At 35.5% G+C, this 21,948-nt stretch overlaps 1 protein-coding gene across 5 annotated transcripts in view; it reads right to left on the minus strand.

The window, feature by feature from the left end:
* The window catches only part of NCAPD3 (non-SMC condensin II complex subunit D3), a 114,141-nt gene that overhangs the window by 46,392 nt on the left and 45,801 nt on the right, over positions 1-21,948 (minus strand). For all 5 annotated transcript variants that reach the window (XM_016421837.2, XM_007495167.3, XM_007495166.3 and 2 more), the window contains exons 17-19: positions 14,892-15,083; positions 14,500-14,597; positions 2,972-3,087 (exon numbers count right to left, since the gene is read on the minus strand). In XM_016421837.2, coding sequence (XP_016277323.2) covers positions 2,972-3,087; positions 14,500-14,597; positions 14,892-15,083 — 406 coding nt within the window. The remainder of the gene's footprint in view (positions 1-2,971; positions 3,088-14,499; positions 14,598-14,891; positions 15,084-21,948) is intronic.

The raw sequence follows: 21,948 nt of genomic DNA on the forward strand, positions 1-21,948 counted from the left end.
GATAAAAGCAGAGAAGTTAAGTGACTTCCCCAGTATCACAGAGGCAATAAACATATAGGGCTGGATTTGAACTCGGGTCTTCCTAACCCCAGGACCAATTACTCTAGCCACTGAGCCATCTAACTGTTACTTTAACATTGTGACTTGCCTACAAAATGTTTTCATTAACTTGTATGACCTGAGTCATAGCATTAACCAGGAATGTGAAGCCTTCTGAAATCCACACTTCCATTCTACCTCTAAAACAAGGATAACGTTACTAGATTAGATCTCTCCTTGACTGGGACCAAGTACTCTGGTTGTCAAATTACCATTTATTATTACCATACCATTTTTGTTTTCTTTCTATTCCACTCAATGTATGCCAACTATTTTTGTCACTTATTTGATTAAGAAAATGCTCCTCATCTAAGATCTCTTTTTAAGATTTCTTGAACTGCTCTAAACAAAAATTCTAGAGAAAACTAAACACGATCACTTCAGTAGTTTACATTCACAACACAAATAAGAAAATAAAGCTACAGTTTATGTAGGAAACAACTGACGATGTTCAACTAATTGAAATTCCAATTATCTTAAATGTAAAACAATAGTTATAATACATAGATTACATGCTACAATTATAGAAAGGACCATCTCCAAAAACCAAATAAATATAAGGAAATAGGTTTCCACTGTAGGCCATTAATTTGAAAAGGAAACAATTAATAGCAAATAGTTCACAGTTATTAGAAGGATAAAATCTTTAAGATGGAAGGAGCTTTAAAGATCATCTTGACCAAATGGTACCTGATACATAAATCCCCATTGAAACAGCTTTTAGAAGAAGTTACCCAGGCTCTAGTAATGACAAACTGACTATATTTCCCATGTGAGTAGATTCCATTTGAGGATAGCTTTAAAATTTGGGAAGATTTTCCAAATATTGTCAAAATTCCCACCATCTCTCTCAAACATTAAACACTTTCCAACCCCTAAACCTAGTGCTACCACCCAAAAAAAAAAAAAACAGGCCAAAATGAATCTTTCTTCCATATAACTATCCTTTAAATATTTCATATAATTCTAGAATTTTTGTATTAGTAGAAACCTCCAAGCTCATGTAGTCTGACCTTTTACTGAGCAGGGAGACATATGTGCTACTTCCTTCTGAAATTCTTCTCTTCACTTCTGTGTGTCAAAAAAAAAAAATTTCAATGACCTCTTTTTTTGGCATCACTATTGCTAAACCCTGACTCCCCATATCTCCCCAACTCTAATTAAAAACAGAAAGGGAAAAAAAACTGTAGAAAATTAGTAAAATCAAGAAAAATGGATCTGCAGAGTACTCATGTTTCTTTTTCCACCTTGGGTCCAACCCCTCTCTAACAACAGATGGGGAACATGTTTCATCATGGGTCCTCTGAAAACACAGATGGATATTTCTTTGATGAGAGTTCATAAGTCTTCCAAAGTTGCTTTTCTTTATAATGATATCTGTTCATTTGAGATTTTAGTAAATAGTTCATTAAGTTATTCTAATTTTCCTTTTTTGGTAGGTCATTTTCTCCAATGATTCCATGAGGCCTTTATAGCTCAAGTTTGTGCTCTACTTCATTGACTGTCTTTCACTCAGTTTTTAACTTTAATCCTGAACTGCCTTATTCTTTATAATATTACTTGTTCTAGAACTGTCAATTGCTATGACACTTTTTGCCAGAGCATGGACTTGGTGAAAAGATTAAAGAACTTGAGACAAAAAAGGACCCAAAAGACAGTCCACTGAGTCCAATCTCCTTGCTTTACAAATAAGAAAACTGAGGCCCAAGGAGGTCAAGTGACCTGACCAAGTTCCAACAGGTGGTATTAGAGGTATAAGAATCCAAGTTCTCTAAACTAAAGCATCAGTTATTTTTCCTCTATACCACACTGCCTTCCTAGGTAACAAGTAAGAACCAGGAATAAAGACAAAATGGACTACTGATGAAAGAATGATTGATCCAATAAGAACATCTAGAGGTTAAATCACAAAAAGAAACTTTGGAGGTTCAGGTCAAAGAAATCTTAAGAATACAATGTGGCCTGGCCATCTAGTCTTCACACTACTATTTTCACCATGAGATTGTTTTTAAGAAAGTGCTTTGCACAACTTAAAATATATAAATGTTCCTTATAGTATAAATAATGTTATCATTGTCTAATATAGCAGAGACAACAAGTTCTTTGCATCTCTCACAGTGTCTCACAGAGTCTTTTGTGAATGTGATAAGTGAAAGCGAATGTAAAGAAGTATGGTACATCTTTTTTTTTTTTAAGATACGAGATGATTTATTAATTAAAGCATATTTAAAATTGATTTTCATATGTATTTTATGGAAATATATCTCATGTAAATGTGAAAAAATAAAGTGATTTTTAAAAGGTAAAAAAATAAAATATATATATGTATATAAATAAAATACAAAGCAAACAAACAAACCTTTACCTTCCTTCTTGGAATCAATACTGTGCATTGGTTCCAAGGCAGAAAAATGGTAAGGGCTAGGCAACGGGGGCCAAGTGACCTGCCCAGGGTCACAGAGCCGGGAAGTGGTCAGATTTGAATCCAGAACCTCCCATCTGCGGTCCTAGCCCTCCATCCACTGAACCACCCAGCTGCCCTCCCCCATATCCTCTCTTTTAAAGGACATTCAAATATAAATTTGTAAAATTGAACAAGGAGGGAGAATTATGACAACTTTTCCTGAAATTCTATTTTCAATCTTTTACTTTCCTATTTAAGAACTTTCAATAGCTCATATAAAATATAAAGCTCTCTGACTAATTTTTAAAGCTTTCCACAGAGTTCCCTCTAGGCCTGTAAAAGGTATGGTACATCTTAAAAAAAAAAAAACAGAAATATTTTCTAGAGTCAAAATGACCCTTGGGCCAAACAGGAACCACTTAAGTATGTGTACAAAGATTAAAGTAAGAGGGTCAGACATAGCCTTACCTGCTCCTCCTCAGTTGTCTCTACAAATGCAAGACAGAGTTTTTGCAGAACATCAACAGCTGAACTAATCACCTCTGGAGGCCACAGAAACTCTTTCAGTTTACATTTGACAATATCTGAAAATGAGATCAAACCTCTTGAAATTTAAGTTTGGGAAAATACAACCAAACTGAGAATCAAAAGTCTTTTCTCTGTGAACTTTAAAATTACTCCACCCTACTTAGACCGTACTTTAGGAGATTTGATTTAGCTACCTCCTGATTATAACAATGGAGATACTTGGTCTAACAGAATCAGAAATGTCTTGTAAACTTTGCATTGCTCCACCCTACTTAGTCTAACAAGGTCAGGAATGTCTGCACCCATAGGTAAGGATTAAGTATCTGGGAGGATGGCCTTTGACAGACATGTGCAGAAACAGCTGACTGACCCCTGGGATGTCCTAAGTCAAGCTAAGCTACTATTGGTACAGATAAGACACAGGAAAGTGACATAAAACTGTCTATATAGGGCACGTCACTTTCTCTCTTTGCACTTTTTCCCTGGAGAGGTGGATCTGGCTGATCAATTCCTGTGAGCAGGCCTGGGTGCCAGTTCGATGCTGGAATTTGAGCCTGGAGGAGCTCCCTCAGACAGCTTCCTTGAGATGGTCTTGGTCTCGTGGTGAGTGATTAGACTGACTTCCTTTTCCCGTGGTTCTCAAGGGAGGATGCCATGGCCAATGCCTTGAATTCCTGCCTGGCTCAGCCTGAGGTGGAGCAGTTTAAATTAACTCTTTCCTCTCTCTCTTCCCCTTAATTCCTTCTCTCTATATTAATTAAAATCACCATAATTAACAGCTGACTTGGGTATTTTACTATTTGGGATATCCTATGTCGACCAATAATTAAATATAGTTTAGGTCACAACGCTAAAATTATCCTTTACATCTCAACATGACCACCACAGTGACAGCAGAGGGATTCAGGTAGGAAAGCCCCCTCAAATCCTTATCATAACTTTACCCTATTCTACTAAGCTTATGTGGAACATTTTCCACAAAGGTAAAGTTTCTGTTAAGGACTCTGTAGCTGGGGATAAGCTTTTCACTGGAATATCAAACAGTTAGATCTTCTCAAGGTAAACAGGGTAAGTGAATAATATGAACAGTCATCCCTTGCTATATTGTGGTTCACTTATCAAGGCTTCACTGTGTCACAAGTTTAAAAAAAATCTAATTCTGTATTGTGATGGGATTTGGTGGATGGATACTGTACTGTACACAATGGAAATGCAATACGCCACTACCACTTGCACAAATATGCCAATGTGAGATTGTACACAGCACACTACTGCCTAATGGAATGAAATGTGAGCAACCACAGAGCTGTGTTCTATAGCCTGGGCACTGACTGGCTCAGTGACTGTAGCATCAGTCTGTTTGCTCTCCTGCTACTTCACAGATTTTTACTGATCATGGAAGTCTTTGGAAAGTAATTCCCTCAATAAGTGAGGGATCACTGCACTTTGTTTTGTGGCCTAGTTTGAGTTACAAAGTCTCAGACTATAGAGTTGGAAATAATTAGTAATATTTAAAAGCAGGACATATTTCCTAGACTATCTGTAGAAGGTAATTCATCTCTCAAAGATCCCTCCAAATAGGATTGGGTAAGGACTGGGCTCTCAGTCTTCAAAAAAGACCTTCTAAAAAAAAAAAACTGGAGTTACTAAAATAACACACCATTTCAATGTTCGTTGAAGCTTGAAGGATTCAGGAGGTCCTATCTTCCTACACAAGTATACACTAAATTGCTCTAGATAGGAACTCTAAGATTTTGGGGAGGGGATTGAGAAAATTATATTTTCTAGCTGGGGAATCTTGTTGATTTTTGCTCTTAGTGCTTTTCTTGCATAAGGGAACTGAGGGGCCTGGTTAGTGTCAAGATGGGATTAACTCTCCCCTATTTATTCTTTAGATTTTAGTGACCAAGAATATATACACCCCCATTTAATCCCTAAGGGGGGGGGAGATCTATGACACCATGTGCTAGCAAGTGACAAATCAAAAACAACTGACTGCCCCTTGGGTAATTCGAAGCAAAGTTAAAGCTGCCAGTGGTCCACGTAAAAGTGGAAGGAAGGCACAGGAAATGATGCAAAGAACTGTCTTTAAAAATGGTGGTAACTTCCTGTGACCAGCTTTTTTCCCCTTGAACTTGGCCTTGGAAGCTTGGGACCTCAGACTGCTTACCTTTGGTCTGCCACATGGGTAAGTGAAAAGGCTGACTTCCTTTCCTAGTTTTTCTGGAAGGACTAGCCTCTGGAGAGGCCCCCCCATCTTGGGGAAGGCCTTGTGGATAGAAACCTTATTTAATTTACCTCTGGGCACCACCTTTGCTGGGACCTCTGAAGCCCTGGCTGGTTCAGACCAGGCTGGAGTAATTATCTCTTTCTCTCTCTCTCATTTTCCTTACTTTCACTCTTTCTATTTGTAAATAAACTGCCATATAAAAGCCATTCTGACTTGAGTAATTAATTTCAGTGACCATACTCTTATATATTCAACTCAAGCATAATTTTACCCTTTATATTAGTTATCACCATTTCATTCCCTTATCTCGTGATCCTGAGAAGGGACAACTAGGTGGCTCAGTAGATTGAGAACCACACCCAGAGACAGGAGGTCCTGGGCTCAAATCTGGCTCCAGATACTTCCTAGCTATATGACCCTGGGCAAGTCACTTAACCGCCAATGCCTAGCCTTTATCACTCTTCTGCCTTAGAACCAATACACAATATTGATTTTAAGAAGGTAAGGGTTTTATTTTTTTTTTTAATTGAGATCCTGAGAAAGATGTGAAATTACAAAGTAAATCTGTTTTCTGTATATATGTGAGATAGCAAGGGCTCTGGAGATATCCAGTAAGGATCACTTTTTATAGGGAAAAGACTGTTAGTGGAGTTTAAATGCTTCTCCAAACAGGAGATGTGAATTTTTAGGCAAGGAGAATTAAGAATTCAAAAGACTGATAATTGAAACCTCACTAGTAAGGAAATATTGTGGCCACTATTTTAATTTGTTTATTTATTCATCTATGTTCATTTGCTAGCTTTTGAATGCCTGTGTGTATGCATTTGACTGTGTATGTAACATTTTCCCACTACTTTGCAGGACTTTATGGCATCAAAAACTTTGGAGAGTCTAAAATGTAAGAATATCCACTGTGAACTTCCAAAATGTAGTTTGATTGTTTTCATAAAATCTATTATATCTAAATGGGTTTCAAGATGAATTTCTGTAGAAGTTTGTTTTTAAAGGGAATAAGAGGAAGAGAAACAGTTCTGAGAACAAGTAGTTGGAGTTTTAATCTAAAGCAATTACCCCGACCCCAAACAATTCAGAAGACTCCTAGAAATATGAATAAGCCCCCTTTCTGGTTTGATCACTGAGCCATGAAACACTCTATCATGCAAAGAATTCAAAAGGGAATGTACACAGGGACACATTAAGAGGGAAAGTAAAGCTAAATTTTTTTAACCTGCTTTTAAGTAATTGGTCTTGAGATAAAACTTTTAGAATTAATATTGAATATTAGTAATTGCAAATCCAGGTTTAATTGGGTCATGCTTTATGCTTTTGTAAGGTGTTTAAAGGTTTTTATAATTGCTAAGAACATATTAAAGAATTTGGAGGGGTTTTCATCTCCTAGGGGATAACAAAATTGTAACTGATTGGCCATAATTCAACTGAAATCAACTTAATAAAGTTATCTGAGTTGAAATAAGAGCTAAGGTAATAAAAATTACAGCTTGGAATTTCCAGGCTCTGAAGTAGGAGGAGGAAAACTGGAAGTAGCACCACCCCCTCCACCACCTTGCCCCTCCATCATCTCTTCTCTCATCCTCTCTGCAAACAAGAGGGGTGAGGGAGAGCACATAAGGATTTGATTGGACTCTTCTGAGGTTTAAAAATAAATAAAGAAGAGAAAGATCACGGATATCCAGGGAAATAATGAAAAAAAAACACACACACACAAAGGAAGGAGGCCTTGAAGTCCCAGATCTCAAACTATACTATAAAGCAGCGGTCATCAAAACAATTTGGTACTGGCTAAGAGACAGAAGAGAGGATCAGTGTAATAGACTTGGGGTAACTGACCTCAACAAGACAATCTATGATAAGCCCAAAGATCCCAACTTTTGGGACTAAAATCCACTAGTTGATAAAAACTGCTGGGAAAATTGGAAGACAGTATGGGAGAGATTAGGTTTGGATCAACATCACACACCCTATACACTACAAGATAAACTCAGAATGGGTGAATGACTTGAATATAAAGAAGGAAACTATAAGATAATTAGGCGAACACAGAATAGTATACTTGTCAGACCTTTGGGAAAGGAAAGACTTTAAAACCAAGCAAGAGCTAGAAAAAAAAATCACAAAATGTAAAATCAATAATTTTGATTACATCAAATTAAAGTTTTTGTACAAACAAAACGAATGCAACCAAAATTAGAAGGGAAGCAACAAATTGGGAAACAATTGTGACAAGGAAATCACTTTAAAAGACTGATATATATTAATTTAAGGTCGCCAAGGAATTCAGCTATGTAATTCCTAAATGAAAACTCAAGTCAGCAGTCAACCCTTTATGGAGTTTAATTACAAACAGGAGGAAGAAAGGTATTAGAGAGAGAGAGAGAGAGAGAGAGAGAGAGAGAGAGAGAGAGAGAGAGAAGGGAATAGGGCTTAAATACCCCCCTCTGATTAAGCTGGGCCAAAAGGCCCAAGCCCTTAGATAGCTGAGGCAAAGAAAAGAGATCAGTTCTATCACTCATGTGACCAAAATGGAGAAACAGTCTCAGGGGCCTCCACCTCCAGCTTCCTTCAGAGTGAGCTTCTCAGAGCACAACCTCTCAGAGCAAAAACCTCTCCAACTACCTCCTCAGTCCTCAGACCCTGCTATCTTTAAGGAAACCATCCAAGTTCCCTCCCCTCAGTTCTCACATCTACCAATCACTGTCCATGTCTTCCCTGTGCCAATGGTGGCTCTAGCTTAACCCAGGACTGCCCAGAGGTCTGTGGCTTTGCACATGTCTGTTGAAGGTCATATTCTCAAATAATTAAATCTTGATCCCTTGCTGCAGCCCTTCCTAAATCCTGTTACCCTGAGCAGGGTGGAGATTGGAAGTACCAAGACCTGGTTCTGTCATTCCAAGTATCTCTATTGTATCAATTCTAAAATCAATCATGATTCAAAGAACTTCCTGTTCTATGCTTAAGCATAGGTCAAAGCCCTTTCCATTGTTCAGTAAAAGGTTTCTGTCCTAAAGTAATCTTAAGTAGGGAGGAGAAGGAACCTCCCATGCCAATGGGGTTCACATTCCAATAGACTATCAGTAAGAAATTTTTCAAGTATGAAATTTCCCAATGGTGAAATTTCCAACATTTATAAGTCTAAGAAATTTTAAGGTTTACACAATCTTCATAATAAAAATCTCTGACAAAGGTCTAATTACTTAAATTTACAAAGAGCGAAACCAATTGTGAAAAAATCAAGCCATTCTCTAATTGATAAATGGGTAAGGAACATGAATAGGCAATTTTCAGTTAAAGAAATCAAAACTATTAATAAGCACATGAAAAAAGTGTTCTAAATCTCTTATAATCAGAGAGATGCAAATCAAAACAACTGAGGTATCACCTCACATCTAGCAGATTGGCTAACATGACAGCAATAGAAAGTAATGAATGCTGGAGGGGGTGTGGCAATTAATGCATTGCTGGTGGAGTTGTGAATTAATCCAACCATTCTGGAGGACAATTTGGAACCATGCCCAAAGGGCACTAAAAGACTTTCTGCCCTTTGATCCAGCCATAGCACTGCTGGGTTTGTACCCCAAAGAGATAATAAGGAAAAAGACATGTATAAAAATATTCATAGCTGCACTCTTTGTGGTGGCCAAAAATTGGAAAATGAGGGAATGCCCTTCAATTGGGGAATGGCTGAACAAATTGTGGTATATGTTGGTGAAGGAATACTATTGAGCTCAAAGGAATAATAAAGTGGAGGAATTCTATGGGAACTGGAATGACCTCCAGGAATTGATGCAGAGTGAGAGGAGCAGAACCAGGAGAACATTGTACACAGAGATTGATACACTGTGGTACAATCAAATGTAATGGACTTCTCCATTAGTGGCAATTCAGTGATCCTGAACAACTTGGAGGGATCTATGAGAAAAAACACTATCCACATTCAGAGGAAAAACTGTGTGAGTAGAAACACAGAAGAAAAAAACTTCTTGAATACATGGGTCAAGGGGATATAGTTGGGGATGTAGACTCTAAATGAACATCCCAATGCAACCACAAACAACATGGAAATAGGTTTTGATCAAGGACACATGTAATATATCCAGTGAAATTGTGTGTCAGCTATGGGAAGGGTGGGGGTAGGGGAGGGAGGGAAATGATATGATTCTTGTAACCAAGGAATAATGTTCAAAATTGACTAAATAAATAGGAAGGAAGGAAGGAAGGAAGGAAGGAAGGAAGGAAGGAAGGAAGGAAGGAAGGAAGGAAGGAAGGAAAGAAAGATTACAGGGAGCCAGGAATGGCCTCATATCAATGGGGTCTTTTTGAGCTATTAAATGTTACCATTTATAATTATAAAACCCAGATTTGATTTGATTGAAATATGTCCCCACACTAAGTCAAGGATCCTCTATTAGAATCATTTTGAAAAATTAGCACTTAAAACAAGATAATGCCTCTTTATATCACTGACAGTGTGTTAACTGAAAATAGCGGGCCTTATAATAGGAAATATGATTGGAATAAATGGCCCTTATTAAATAATAGTAAAAGAATAAAAATTGTGATGCTATATGATACCATTTGAAAAATAGATCTAGCTGTAACTGAATTAATGTTAGTTTCATTTTTAAGTAGAAAGTGAAAAGTTGGAATTTTTTTTTCCATTTTTATTTGGCATTAAGACAAAGTGTTGGGAAAAATACAAGGATATGGAAATTTGTTAGTGGTGACTGTAAAACAGGTTACCTAAATTTTGTGGATTAAGTATGATAAATAAAATAAAAATAATGGGTTTGAAAATTCATTGAATTAGACATATTGTTGGCAAAAGTAACTTCTTTTTTAATATGGATTCTTGTGGGTTACAGGTTTAATTTTTAAAATATATTGTAGATTTATTTAAAATGTTCATTTAAAAATACAGTGGGTATTAATGTTTTTGCTATTAATTTGACATGGTAGGAATCTTTTTAAAATGTCCTCATCTGTATATTGCAGAGTTCTAAGATTTTATAAGCCCTGCAAGTACAATAAGGAATTTTTAAAAATGGTTTTTAATATTTAGCATAGAATATTTTGAACTGAACTACCGAAAACAATTGTGAATTTAATAATGGTAAAGTCTTGTATATATTTTCTAGTAAATTTACTGTGAGAGTCATTTGTTGTATATGATTCATTTGAACTATGTATGTTACCCTTTTGCTAATTAGGTTTTTTATGAAATGTTTTACTAGCATCTTACCAAACTAGGGCAGCTAGGTGGTATAATGGATAGAATGCAAAGGCTAAAGTCAAGAGGATTCATCTTCCTGAGTTCAAATCTAGCCTCAGAGACTTATTGTGTAAGCCTGGGCAAGTCACTTAACTGTTTGCCTCAGTTTCTTCATCTCTAAAATGAAGTAGAAAAGGAAATGGCAAACCACTGGTATCTTTGCCAAAAAAAACCCCAAAAGGAGTCATGAAGAGTTGAGCACAACTAGAAAACAACTGAACAACTTTCCAAATTATGAGGAGTGTGGAAATAGGATTAACTTTCCCTTTGACTACTTTTGAATTAATCAACAAAAACAAATACACTCATACTCTACCCTAAAGTAAGGGAAGTCCACAAACTACTTACTACAGGAGTTTACACTTCCAAAAGCAAAGACACCCTTTACTTAATGCCTAAGTAGGGGAGGTCCACAAGTCATTTGCAAAAGTGAGTGACAACTCAGAAGTGACTGACTGACCCCTGGGCAGTGCTAAGCAAATTTAAAGACTGCAATTAGTCCCTGTAAAGTGGAGGAAGGGACAGGAAGGGACAGGAAGGGACATGGAAAAAGCACTATAAAAGCCCTGAACTTTCTGTCCAGACTCATTTTCTCCTTCGAACTTAGCCTTGGAGGAGCTCTGGCTTGGCACCTTGGACTGCTTCTGGTAAGACTGCTCTTGGATCTTCCCTTTGGACTACAATGTGGGTGAGTGAAAAGGCTGACTCCTTTACTGGTTTTTGGAGAGATTAGTTTCTGGAAAGGCCTCTCCATCTTGGGGAGGCTACATCATTATTCACCACTGGGTCCTCCAGTCCTCCAACTGAGGGCCCTCTGGTGGAGGGCTAATTAACCCAACCCGAGTTGAGCCAGGCACCAGAGAAAGCTAGACTGCTTACTCCACCCTCTTTCATATTTCTCTCTATTTTGTAAACAAAGCTGCTAAATAAAAAGTCATTTTGACTTTAGTTATAATATTGGAGACCACATTCTCTTATATTTACTCCAACCAGAAATTTTAACCCCTACAGGGGTGTGAATTTAAAATCAACATGGAATCAGATGAATGATTTTCTATGTAGGGTAACTTGTAAATACATTTGACTAACTTAATATGAACTGATTAGTATTTGAAATTTTGTTTTAAATTCACAATATTGCAGAAGTTGTTACCATGTTTCCAAATTTTCTTATAAATTCTGGAAAACCATTTGTATAAGAAATGCTGTAATGGGAATGGTAATATATCATTGGAGATTTAAATTTTTTTATTTAGGTACCTCAAAATTATTAATTAGATTATTAGTGACTACTGTCATAGTGTTAAAAACTGTCAAATATGTAATTGGATATATTTTAAGAGAAGCATAATAATTTCTTACTTTATGAAAAATAAAAAGTGAGGAAAGACTTTGTAAGTATTTCTTTATTTGTAAACCTGTCAATATGAAAGCTAAGTCATGATACCTTATCAGTCCTATGAAAGAATTTATAATTTGGTTAAATTGCTTTATTTAGGGAATTGGATCTCCATCCTTCATTGCAAACACCCTCTGATGAAAGGGGGGAGTAATTGGGAATTTGTTTATAGAGTCAAATTGTCTTTGTGAATTATGAAGTTATACCTGGAATGTTCTGTCTGTGGAGTTACATCTTTAATCAACTTAGTCTTAACTGTCTTACATTGCCAAGTTACATCAAAGAAAGTTAAATAATAATGGAGTCAATGCCAATTTAAATAAACATTCTTAGTCCTGACTTTACCCACCATTTGAATATGAAATCTAACCAGAAAAACTCATTTTACAAGTCAGAGTCTCAGATTTTTTTTAGATTCTTCAGCCTATTGTTGACAGTGTTTTTATCAAGTACAAAGTTTAAAAAATATAGCAACAAGTAAGAGGTATTTAAAAACTCAAATTCTCTGATGTTTTAAGTGAACTATAGGTTCCTAATTAATTATCCTTTTAAAGTTCTATTATTAATATCAGAACTACAAGGTTATAGGTGATTTTAATTATTAGAGAAGTAAAAATTTAAGAAGTTGTACTAAAATGTATTGAGATCTGGAAGAACTTCTAAGAACCTATCAGTGATAGGTGTCAACCAGTAGAGCAAACCTACTGAAGATGAGCTCCCTTTAGTACCCCTGAGAATTAGACCTATCCCAGAATGTCCAAAAAGAAATGTTACCAGATGGCTACATGGGACATCTGGGATCTGTCTGAGATGATATGTGTTGATTAAATGGACAATAAGAATGGGCTAGCGAGATACAAGGAGACACATTGTTAGTTAAACTTTATGATCATTATTCTATTACTTTGATCTTTTACTTCACATAAGTATTTGTGTGTGCTGTTTTCCTTAGTTACTTGAGACATCCTTTTTAAGCATTCTCTCTAAAGACATCTTGAGACCTCTCCTCTAAAATTTAGTTTGTGGTTTTAGATATTCCTGTTAGGGCTTTTGCTATGATTAATCAGTCTTTTGTTCTTTTTTTTTTAGATTTTGCATTAGTTGCTATATCAAAGCTCATTATGATCTGGCATCATATGTAAATTAGTGCACCTTAGTGGTAATGATTATATTAGAGATCTTCTACTGTTAGCTTTTAGATAAATGATATGATAGGCATGTATACTGTTATAAGTAAAGCAGGATCCTGCAAGGCAGAAGAGAAGAGTTCCAGAACTCTGGAGAAGTGACGAGGCAGTTTGCTTCTTCTGAGAGAGACAGTTAAGCAGCCAGGAGTTGAGTTTGAGTCTAGTTCTTCTGGGGTGAACCTAGAGAGCTAGATATTCTCTCTCCTGTGAATTTCCTTGTGATCCAACCTATGGATCCTGTTGATGCTGAGAGTGATTTCCAACAGAGCTGCTCAAGACTCCAGAGGACAACTGTCAGTGAGACCTTCCTTTGAACCCTGTTCCTGCTACCTTCAATTCCTTCCCACTTTTAGATGTTAACTAAGGGGGTTAAATTTAACTAGTTGTAGGAAGCAGACTTGTAGAGAGGTATTAAATAGTATAGGTTAACTACTTGATTTTGGTTTTAGATAGATCATCCCAATTCCCTTCCCTTCCTTCCCTTATCTTAAAATAAACTATTATTTTAGTTATATTTATATATTATTTCAGTATAGTTATTTCAACATCTATCATTGAACAAAGGGGGGAAACTGAAAGAAGCAAATATTAATTTGGTATTTTATATTCAATTTTGGTGTTCCATATTTTATATTTAATTTTGCTCTATGATTCTATGTAACCAACATAAGCTTGTTCTTTGTGTCTAAGTGAAGAAGTTCTTAAGTTCAAGAGTTCAGCTTCTCTCTGAGATTAGATGTACAAGTTATAGCTTTTGCCTAATCATTCTTAATTAGAAAGAAACTATGAGCTTGGTTTTAGAAGCACTATTCTAATTGTTACTTCACCAACAACTGCAAATTATTCTTGCCGAAGAAAGCTTATTATTTCATATAACTTCAGTCTCTGAGAAATTGGATGATATGTGTGCCATCTGAACTAGTTGACCTTGTCCCACACCTTAAGTCCCCACTCCTGTAAATTTCTGCCTTTGAATCTGATGCTCCTGTCCAATATTAATGACCTCATGAGGTAGCAGATCCCATAAATTCACAAAAGCATCCCTTGGAAACAGAGAGAGAAGGTGGGCCTGATCCCAACATGTGCTATATACCATTTCTTTAATATTAGCAATCATGATTCCCCAATCCCATAATGTTGTCAATTCCATAACCAATTATATGATTTTTGTTCAGTTCTTTGTTCTATCCTTATAAAAACATTTTACAGCGTCAATTCAGCATCTTTTGGTTATTTGAGGGGTCAGGAGGTCTGCTCTATTGGTGGATCGTGCCCCTACTAATAAACCATAACTTTTCTAGGAAAAGACTGCCTCAATTTGCCTTTCTTGTTAAATTTCACACATGACATCACAGATATACTTACCAGTCAGGTCTTTCTGACTTCTCCTAGGGAGGTGCTTTGCAATATGACCAATCACACCCAGAATATGTCCTAGAGTATCAGGACTGGTATTCTGTTGCCTAAAGGGCAATAAAAGAGGGAAAATAATATGAAGCTAAAAAAGAATATCATTGAGAAGAACGGTATCATTTCCTCTGTGTTTTTACTAATGCTAGAAGTGAGTCAAATAGGAAATGCTAAGGAATTAATGCACTAGAAAATGGTTTTTAAAGAATTAATTTTCACGATGGCATTTAAATAAAGTGTTTTGAATCTTAATATCTATGAAATGGGAAACTCCCTTTATTGAAGGAAGAAACTGGCCTGGATTTGTTTTCAGCACCAGGCAATAACTAGATTAAGATCATACACACCCACTGATTCTCTCCCAGGATTCAATTATTTTGGTGTAATCCAGTTTAGGTGATGAGCAGGCAACCTTTGAGAGCAACATCCAGGCAGGTGCTGAGTGTTCCGTTTCAGTATGGGATATCACATTATTTATAAAAGTAGATGAGAACTTATCTTTCTTAGACATCATGTGAAAAGCCTTATTTAAATAACGGCTGGTAAAAGGAAGAGAAAGGATTATTAAATTTATAAATGTCATATATAGGCCAGACCCAAACTATGAGTGAAAGGGTATCTCCAGATAAAGTAGGTCCCAGGAGCATACAAAATAATTGTACAGAAAGAGATAATGGCTTGTGACTTATAAAAGACCAAAAGAGATCCTTTCCATTTTTATTATACAAAATAAATCAGATTTCTCACCACATACCCATTCCAAATTATATATCCACTCAAAATCTAGCCAGGTCAGTTTTTGCCTCTAAAGCAAAACAAAAAACAAAACCAATATCCTACACACACACACACACACACACACACACACACACACACACACACACACACAAACGCGCGCAAAAAAACAAAAAAAAAATCTACTACATAGTTTCTCTCTGTCCTACCCTACAAGAACCTCTCTGTTACAAAGAAGCAGGACAGGTCATATAATCTCAAATCCAGTAGTTTTATGATCATAGAAAAGATCAATTCTCCAATTCTGGGGTGGAGATTAGTAAGACTAGTCTTATCTAGTATTAAGTTTGGACTAATTTTTATTGCCCAAAGTTATTATGTTTGGATTATTAATAAAATTAATCCCTTTTTAAAAAATGAGAACTAGTAAAAGAAAATACTACTGATTTTTAAATCTCAAAGTACTAGCGTTATGCCTGTCATTTTTAAACTACCTCGTTTACTGCTGCTTTCCATAGCATTCTGAAGGAAAAAAATCAAAATGAAGTCAAATTAATCATAGAACAAGTAGTATATTGGACATCTGAATGAAGAGGAATGTATAATGCTAACTATAAATATATGTAAGTAGTTGTTTTCTCCTTCCCTGATTAATTTTGCTATTTTAGGCTGCCAGTAACAGAAGAAGCATACAATTAATATGGATTTTCTCATTTAAAAAATGGAAATTATCATGGAATTCAGAAAAGAGACAACTATAATAAGATAAGCAATATGTAACATTCTAAGTATAAAATATGTACACATATTTACAGTATCACTACAAAATAAGCAATTGTTTTAAATTCTCCACATATTTCATGAAATTTTCAGTGCACTATAGGTAACTTCCAGTAGTCTCTTGCCTGTAAGACTACAATTATGAAATTATGTAATTATCAAATCAAAGATCATTTTCCCTATCCCTATTTGATTGAAGAAACTGAAGCATAAAAATTACTTGTCCAAAGTTAATATTTAAATTTTGGAATTTCAATTCTAATAATCGATGCCATACATACTTTTGAGAAAAAGAGCTATTATCTCTTTGTTTAAAAAATTCCCTGAAATTATGTCATCATAATTTGACATATGACACATGGATCTTTAATGCACAGCTTCACTTCCAAGATATCAAATTCTGAACTTGCCTTTTCTATTGACAATATACTTATCTTTCACAACCTCATACCTACTGTCATTCTTTCTTGGCTCCCAGGAAATAATTTTCATTTTAAATAAAGTCCACTTTAAAAAAGTCCATCTTGACTTGATTCCATTCTGGAAGTCATCACCACCCATTAGTAAATGGCCTCGTCAACATTTTGAATCCTTCTGCATACTAATTTTCTCTCCAGAATGATCAATGTCTAATTCTGAATTGCTTACAATGTTGGCTTTCTGAATTTCTACTACAGAATAGCAGAAGTTTATTGCAGAAAGTTTCAGAACCATGTTGATCTGGATAAATTTCATGCTAAATTCAACTGGATCCTCAATGCTATAATTGAAGTAAGGCCACTTCTCAGAATTATTCCAAACATTCTCATCTTCCTCAAACCCTCCAGGTCCTTAGTGGTTCTCTACTCAAAATGTGGTCCTCATTCCTCATGTCTTGTTAGATGAACTTGTCTGTTCCTTTACTGAAAGGATTTAGATCAGATTTGATTTTTCCTTACTTTATTCTTCACAACTTCAAAAAACTTCCTTTCTCTTCATCCATCCTCTCTCTGCCTTTAAGGAATCCCGCTTCCTTCCTGGGGTTAAGCCCTCCAACCTGTGTGATCATTGACCAATAATTTATATTTTCCCTAGCATCCATAGTCTCCCATCAATTTTTCATTGTTTTTACTAATTTTAATTTCTCCCTTCCTAGTAGCTCCTTTCGGTTTTCCTTCAAACACCTGAGATATCTCTTCAAAGGAAAAAATAATCTTGACTTGTTATTGCTTCGCTAGTTACCATCTGATTTCTCTTCTTCCATTCTCCACCAAAATCCTAGAGTATGTTGCCCAAGCTTGCTTCCTTTAATTTTACTTTACTCCCTTTTAATTCACTTACTAGTTTGTTATTCTTTTTTAAATAACATAAAAAATAACTAGAATGTACTTTTCCTTCCCTCCCACTTTTAGTTTAGTTCTTTTCTTTTTCACTATTTGCTCTCTCCTTAAACTTCTGTAATCTGGATTCCTCCTTACCACACTACTGAAAAAATACTCTAAAGGGCTCTCGTAGTCACTAAATCAAATTACTTTTTTATTTCTACCTTCCTTGAATTCTCTATGATATTTGAAACTATTTCATATTTCTCATATACACACACCCTCATATCTTCTTTTGTACCACAATACACAACACACACTACCCCAAACGAAGCCTCCATTCCAGGCAAACTGTTCTACTTGTTTTCTCTACCTCTTTAGAAATCATAAATATACTAGGTTTCTCTGTCTGCTACCATCCTCGTGTTCATGATGTTCCTAAGCCAAGAATGTCTTCTCCCATCCTATCTCTACCTAACACAATTCTACCTCCCAATCCTTCAAAGCCTGTATCAAATAATACCTCTTTTGTGAAGTTGCACTGACCACCCCATCTGAAAATAATACAACTTTCTCCTGAAGTCTTATAGCATATATTATATTTCTCTATATTCCCATAGTATCTTTTACCTATACTTTGCACATAATAAATACATAAAAAATAATTTGTAAAAGTTGACATCAACAACTGGTATCAAGTAGAATTATGTTCACAGTACCTACTGGGTGCCTACAACTACACCGAAAAACTTTAGATAAAAGATAATTAATGGAATCATGAAGCTCACTGGAGGCCAAAACATAAAGAGACGCCTAAAATATGTAATATTACACAACAGACACATTAGAGCCAAAAAAACGAGGGCTATCTAAAATTAAAGAGAAAAGGCCAGTCCCAACAAAAAGCAATCAGGAAAAGAAGAAGAGACACAAGCCATGATATTTTCAGCATCACAAATTCTGATCCTAGACCTGAAAGTAACCTCAGAGTCTGAGGAAGCCAAGCATAGGCAAGAAAGAAGCCTGAAAGTTCAGGGGATGTGGTGAGGCAGAGAACAATCCACTGTGATGGTAGCAGCTTAAAGTTTGGGAAGGAAGAGATGAGGCTAAGGCCAGGATGGCATAGCAGCACATCCTCAGGCTAACCTCAAATTTCTTTATTCAATAGGTAACAAGGAGTCACTAAAGGCTTTGGAACAGAGGTAGGACATCAGGATATCAATGCACGAGGAAAATTATCTTAGGGGAAGACAAGGATGAATGGGAAATGGAAAAGCTGTTAGGAGGTTATTACAACTGTCTAGGTTGTGTGGGAATAAAGGATGGTGTAAAAAAAATGTCAGTGAATACACACAGAAGATGTATGTGAAAGAAGTTATAGTGGTAGAATTAATAGGTTTTGATAAATGTTTAGATTTAAGAAGAGAGAGAGAAAAAAAAACAAAGATAATTTCAAGCCTTAAACTGAAAAGAACAGGTGAATGTTGGTGCCCCTGGTAGAATCAGTGAGATAAGGATTAGGTTTAGAGGAAAAGAAAATAAATTTGCTTTTCAATATGTGGAGTTTGAGGTATAAACAGAATAGCCAAGTGAAAATTTCCTGTAAAGATTAGACAATTATGTCAGGAACATGAAAGTGAGATTAAGGCTTGATTATTGTCCTTGTGCCAAGGACAGATAATTGGAGATTGCACATATTAATGAGTTGTGAAGAAGGTAATGAGTCCATAAAGGAGACAGAGAAGAAGCAAGGGTGAGAAGCATCAGTCAAGTACATTTATCACTGAAACTACAATGGGAAAGTCTATAAAGTTCTGGGCAATAAAACAAAGGCCTCACATGCAACAGTATTTTCATCACTATCTCACAAAGGCAAAAATTTTCAAAGAGAAAGGAAAATTGGGGAAGGGAGTAAGATGGTTAAGAAATTGGTGGATGACAAGGGAATTTAAATTTATGGACCAAAGTTCAAAATATAAATAACCACCTATTCCATACCCTACTTTGCACTTTCCTAGATTATTAAATAGCCTCACAATTGATCTCCCTGTCAAGGGACCACCCCACTCTTCCTCCCACCCTGCTTCCCAATCTACACAGCTGCTAAATTGATGTTCCTAATGTGTCTGAACATGTTACTCCCTCTCTGGAGAAAACCTGAAACAGCCTCTAGTATAAAATACACACTCTTCTATTTGGCAATTAAATACCTTCTCAGTATGGCCCAAACATCTTTTTTTTCTTCTAATTTTTCTTTCTTAGTGTAAATTTAATTATGAATAAACACAAATGTCACAATGTGTAAAAATGGAGAAAAAACTTATTAACTGCACATGAAATGATTTGAAATTATATATACAAAGAATACAGAGAAGCATGGAAAGACTTAGATGAACTGATAAAAAGTAAGTCAGACCATTAAAGGGTTTTTTGAGCTCTTTTCATTTCCTTGTGAAATTAACATTAATACCATTTCTATTGTCCATTTTCCATTTTTTAATATTGAATTATTTGATTAAATATTTCAGGGTAAACTTGCTTTAAATGTATGTCATTATTCCTTTTTTTTCCCTTTAAATAATTCTGATCTAAGCAACAGTAAGTCAAAAACATAAAGTTGTACATAGAGAACTGATTCAGGGAAAACTTTCACACCAATAACAAGTTTTTTCTGTCTATTAAGATATAATTTGTGGATCTTTACAATGTTACTGGTGTTCAGCATGCATAAAGACTACAAATTTTTTTCCTTAAGAAAATGTTCATCATATAGAGGTATGACTTTTATATAATTTACAAATTTAGGACTTCCATTATCACTTAAAAAAAACTTTTTTTAAAATTCTGAACTTGAAATTGTCCCCCTAAAAGAATATTTTCACACATATAGCAAAGCACAAAAAAGATTTTATATGAAATGGAGAATCTGCATTTCAAACCACTTTCTTTTATGAAAATATGTAATAATTCTACATGCTACTTTGAATACTGTCCTACTTATCTTGTTTCCTTCTGAATCTTTCTGTACTTTTCTGTGCATTAAAAAAAAAACCAAAAATGTTTTAATGGCCTCTTTTTTTTCCACTACTGACTCCCCTTAACTTTCCTAAGCCCCTATCTAATTAAAAACCAAGAGGGAAAAAAAATTCTTGCAAAAATTTAGCATAATCAAGCAAAATAAATCCAAAGTGCTCATGTCCAAAAGTGTATGCTTCTTTCTCTACCTTGTATCCAAGCCCTACCTAACAGGAGATGGGGGAACATGTTTTACCATAGGTCCTCTGGAAATACAAGTGAACATTGCTTTTATTAACATTTTAAAATCTATCAAAGTTGTTTTTCTTTATAATGTCACCACCTTGTATAAACTGTTCTCCCAGTTCTAACTGCTTAGCTTTGTTATTATAGACCCATACTATCAAGGATTTCCTGACATCATTTGCCATTTTTATAGCATAATAATTTCACACTACACTCATATCAAAATTTATTTAATCATTCCCCAATTGTCTAATACACAAACTGGGGTACTCTCTTACACTCTAATTTTTTTCTGTTCACCTTTAATCCTTTCTATAGGATCAGGAAGTTTGTTTTACTTACAGCTATTCTTACCCCAATATTATCCTTTCTCTTAACCCTTTGCCTTCATCCCCAAATGTTTTCCTTTAAATTTGAGGCATATCTAAATCTGACTGTTCAGGTCTGAGTGAAATTGATCCCCATCTCTTCCTCCTTGGTTGCATATTCTTATTCACATGACCCCAGTTATGAGAAACAACCAATTCTACCCCCTTTTTCTCCCTTTTGACAATAATGTATACTTCTTTTTACCTTTTCTTCTCTTTCCTCTCTACAAGCTCTTAGAATTGAACCATCTATCCTCTCTTTCCTTCCTTTCACTGACCATCATACCACTCAGAAACTCTGGTTTTTCTTATTCATTATTTCTGAAGAGATGCTTGTTGCTTCTTGTTCAGTGGAATGTTAGTACTACCTTATCATACCACGCCTTCCAAATGTTCAAATAATTTTACCATTCTGGGTTTCTCTGGACTCTTGTGCTTGTATGTAAAAAATCCTCATTAGTTCTGCTCTTTTGATCAGTACCATCTGAAACATCAATAATACTGGAAAATCTTTTCTAAAATTAAAGGCACATTTTTATCCCATTCGATGATACTATACAAGGTTGAGGTATTCTTGACTTATCATCTCTATCTTTTGCCTTTTGGATATCAAACTCCAACATCTCCTCTCAATTGTAATAAAAGTTGCCAGTTCTTGTGTGATCCTCCTGACTGTTTCCTCAGGCCTTGAACTGTTTCTTTCTGAACACTGGCAATACTTTTCCATTAATGTGGAAGTTCAAGATTTGGGCTATAATATTCCTGAGACTTATCTTTTTGGGGTTCCTTTCAGGAAGTGATTGTGGATACTGTAGTGTGCGCTCAGTTTTCACAGATTTGAACAATTTTCAATTACAGGTCCTTGAAATACAGTGCCCAAGCCCTTTTAAAAAAATCATGATTTTCCAAGAATACAAAGATTCTTAAATTATGTCCCCTTGATCTTTTTTCCAGTTAGG

The sequence above is a fragment of the Monodelphis domestica genome, chromosome 4 (genome assembly GCF_027887165.1).
Source record: "Monodelphis domestica isolate mMonDom1 chromosome 4, mMonDom1.pri, whole genome shotgun sequence".
Classification (NCBI taxonomy): Eukaryota; Metazoa; Chordata; class Mammalia; order Didelphimorphia; family Didelphidae; genus Monodelphis; species Monodelphis domestica.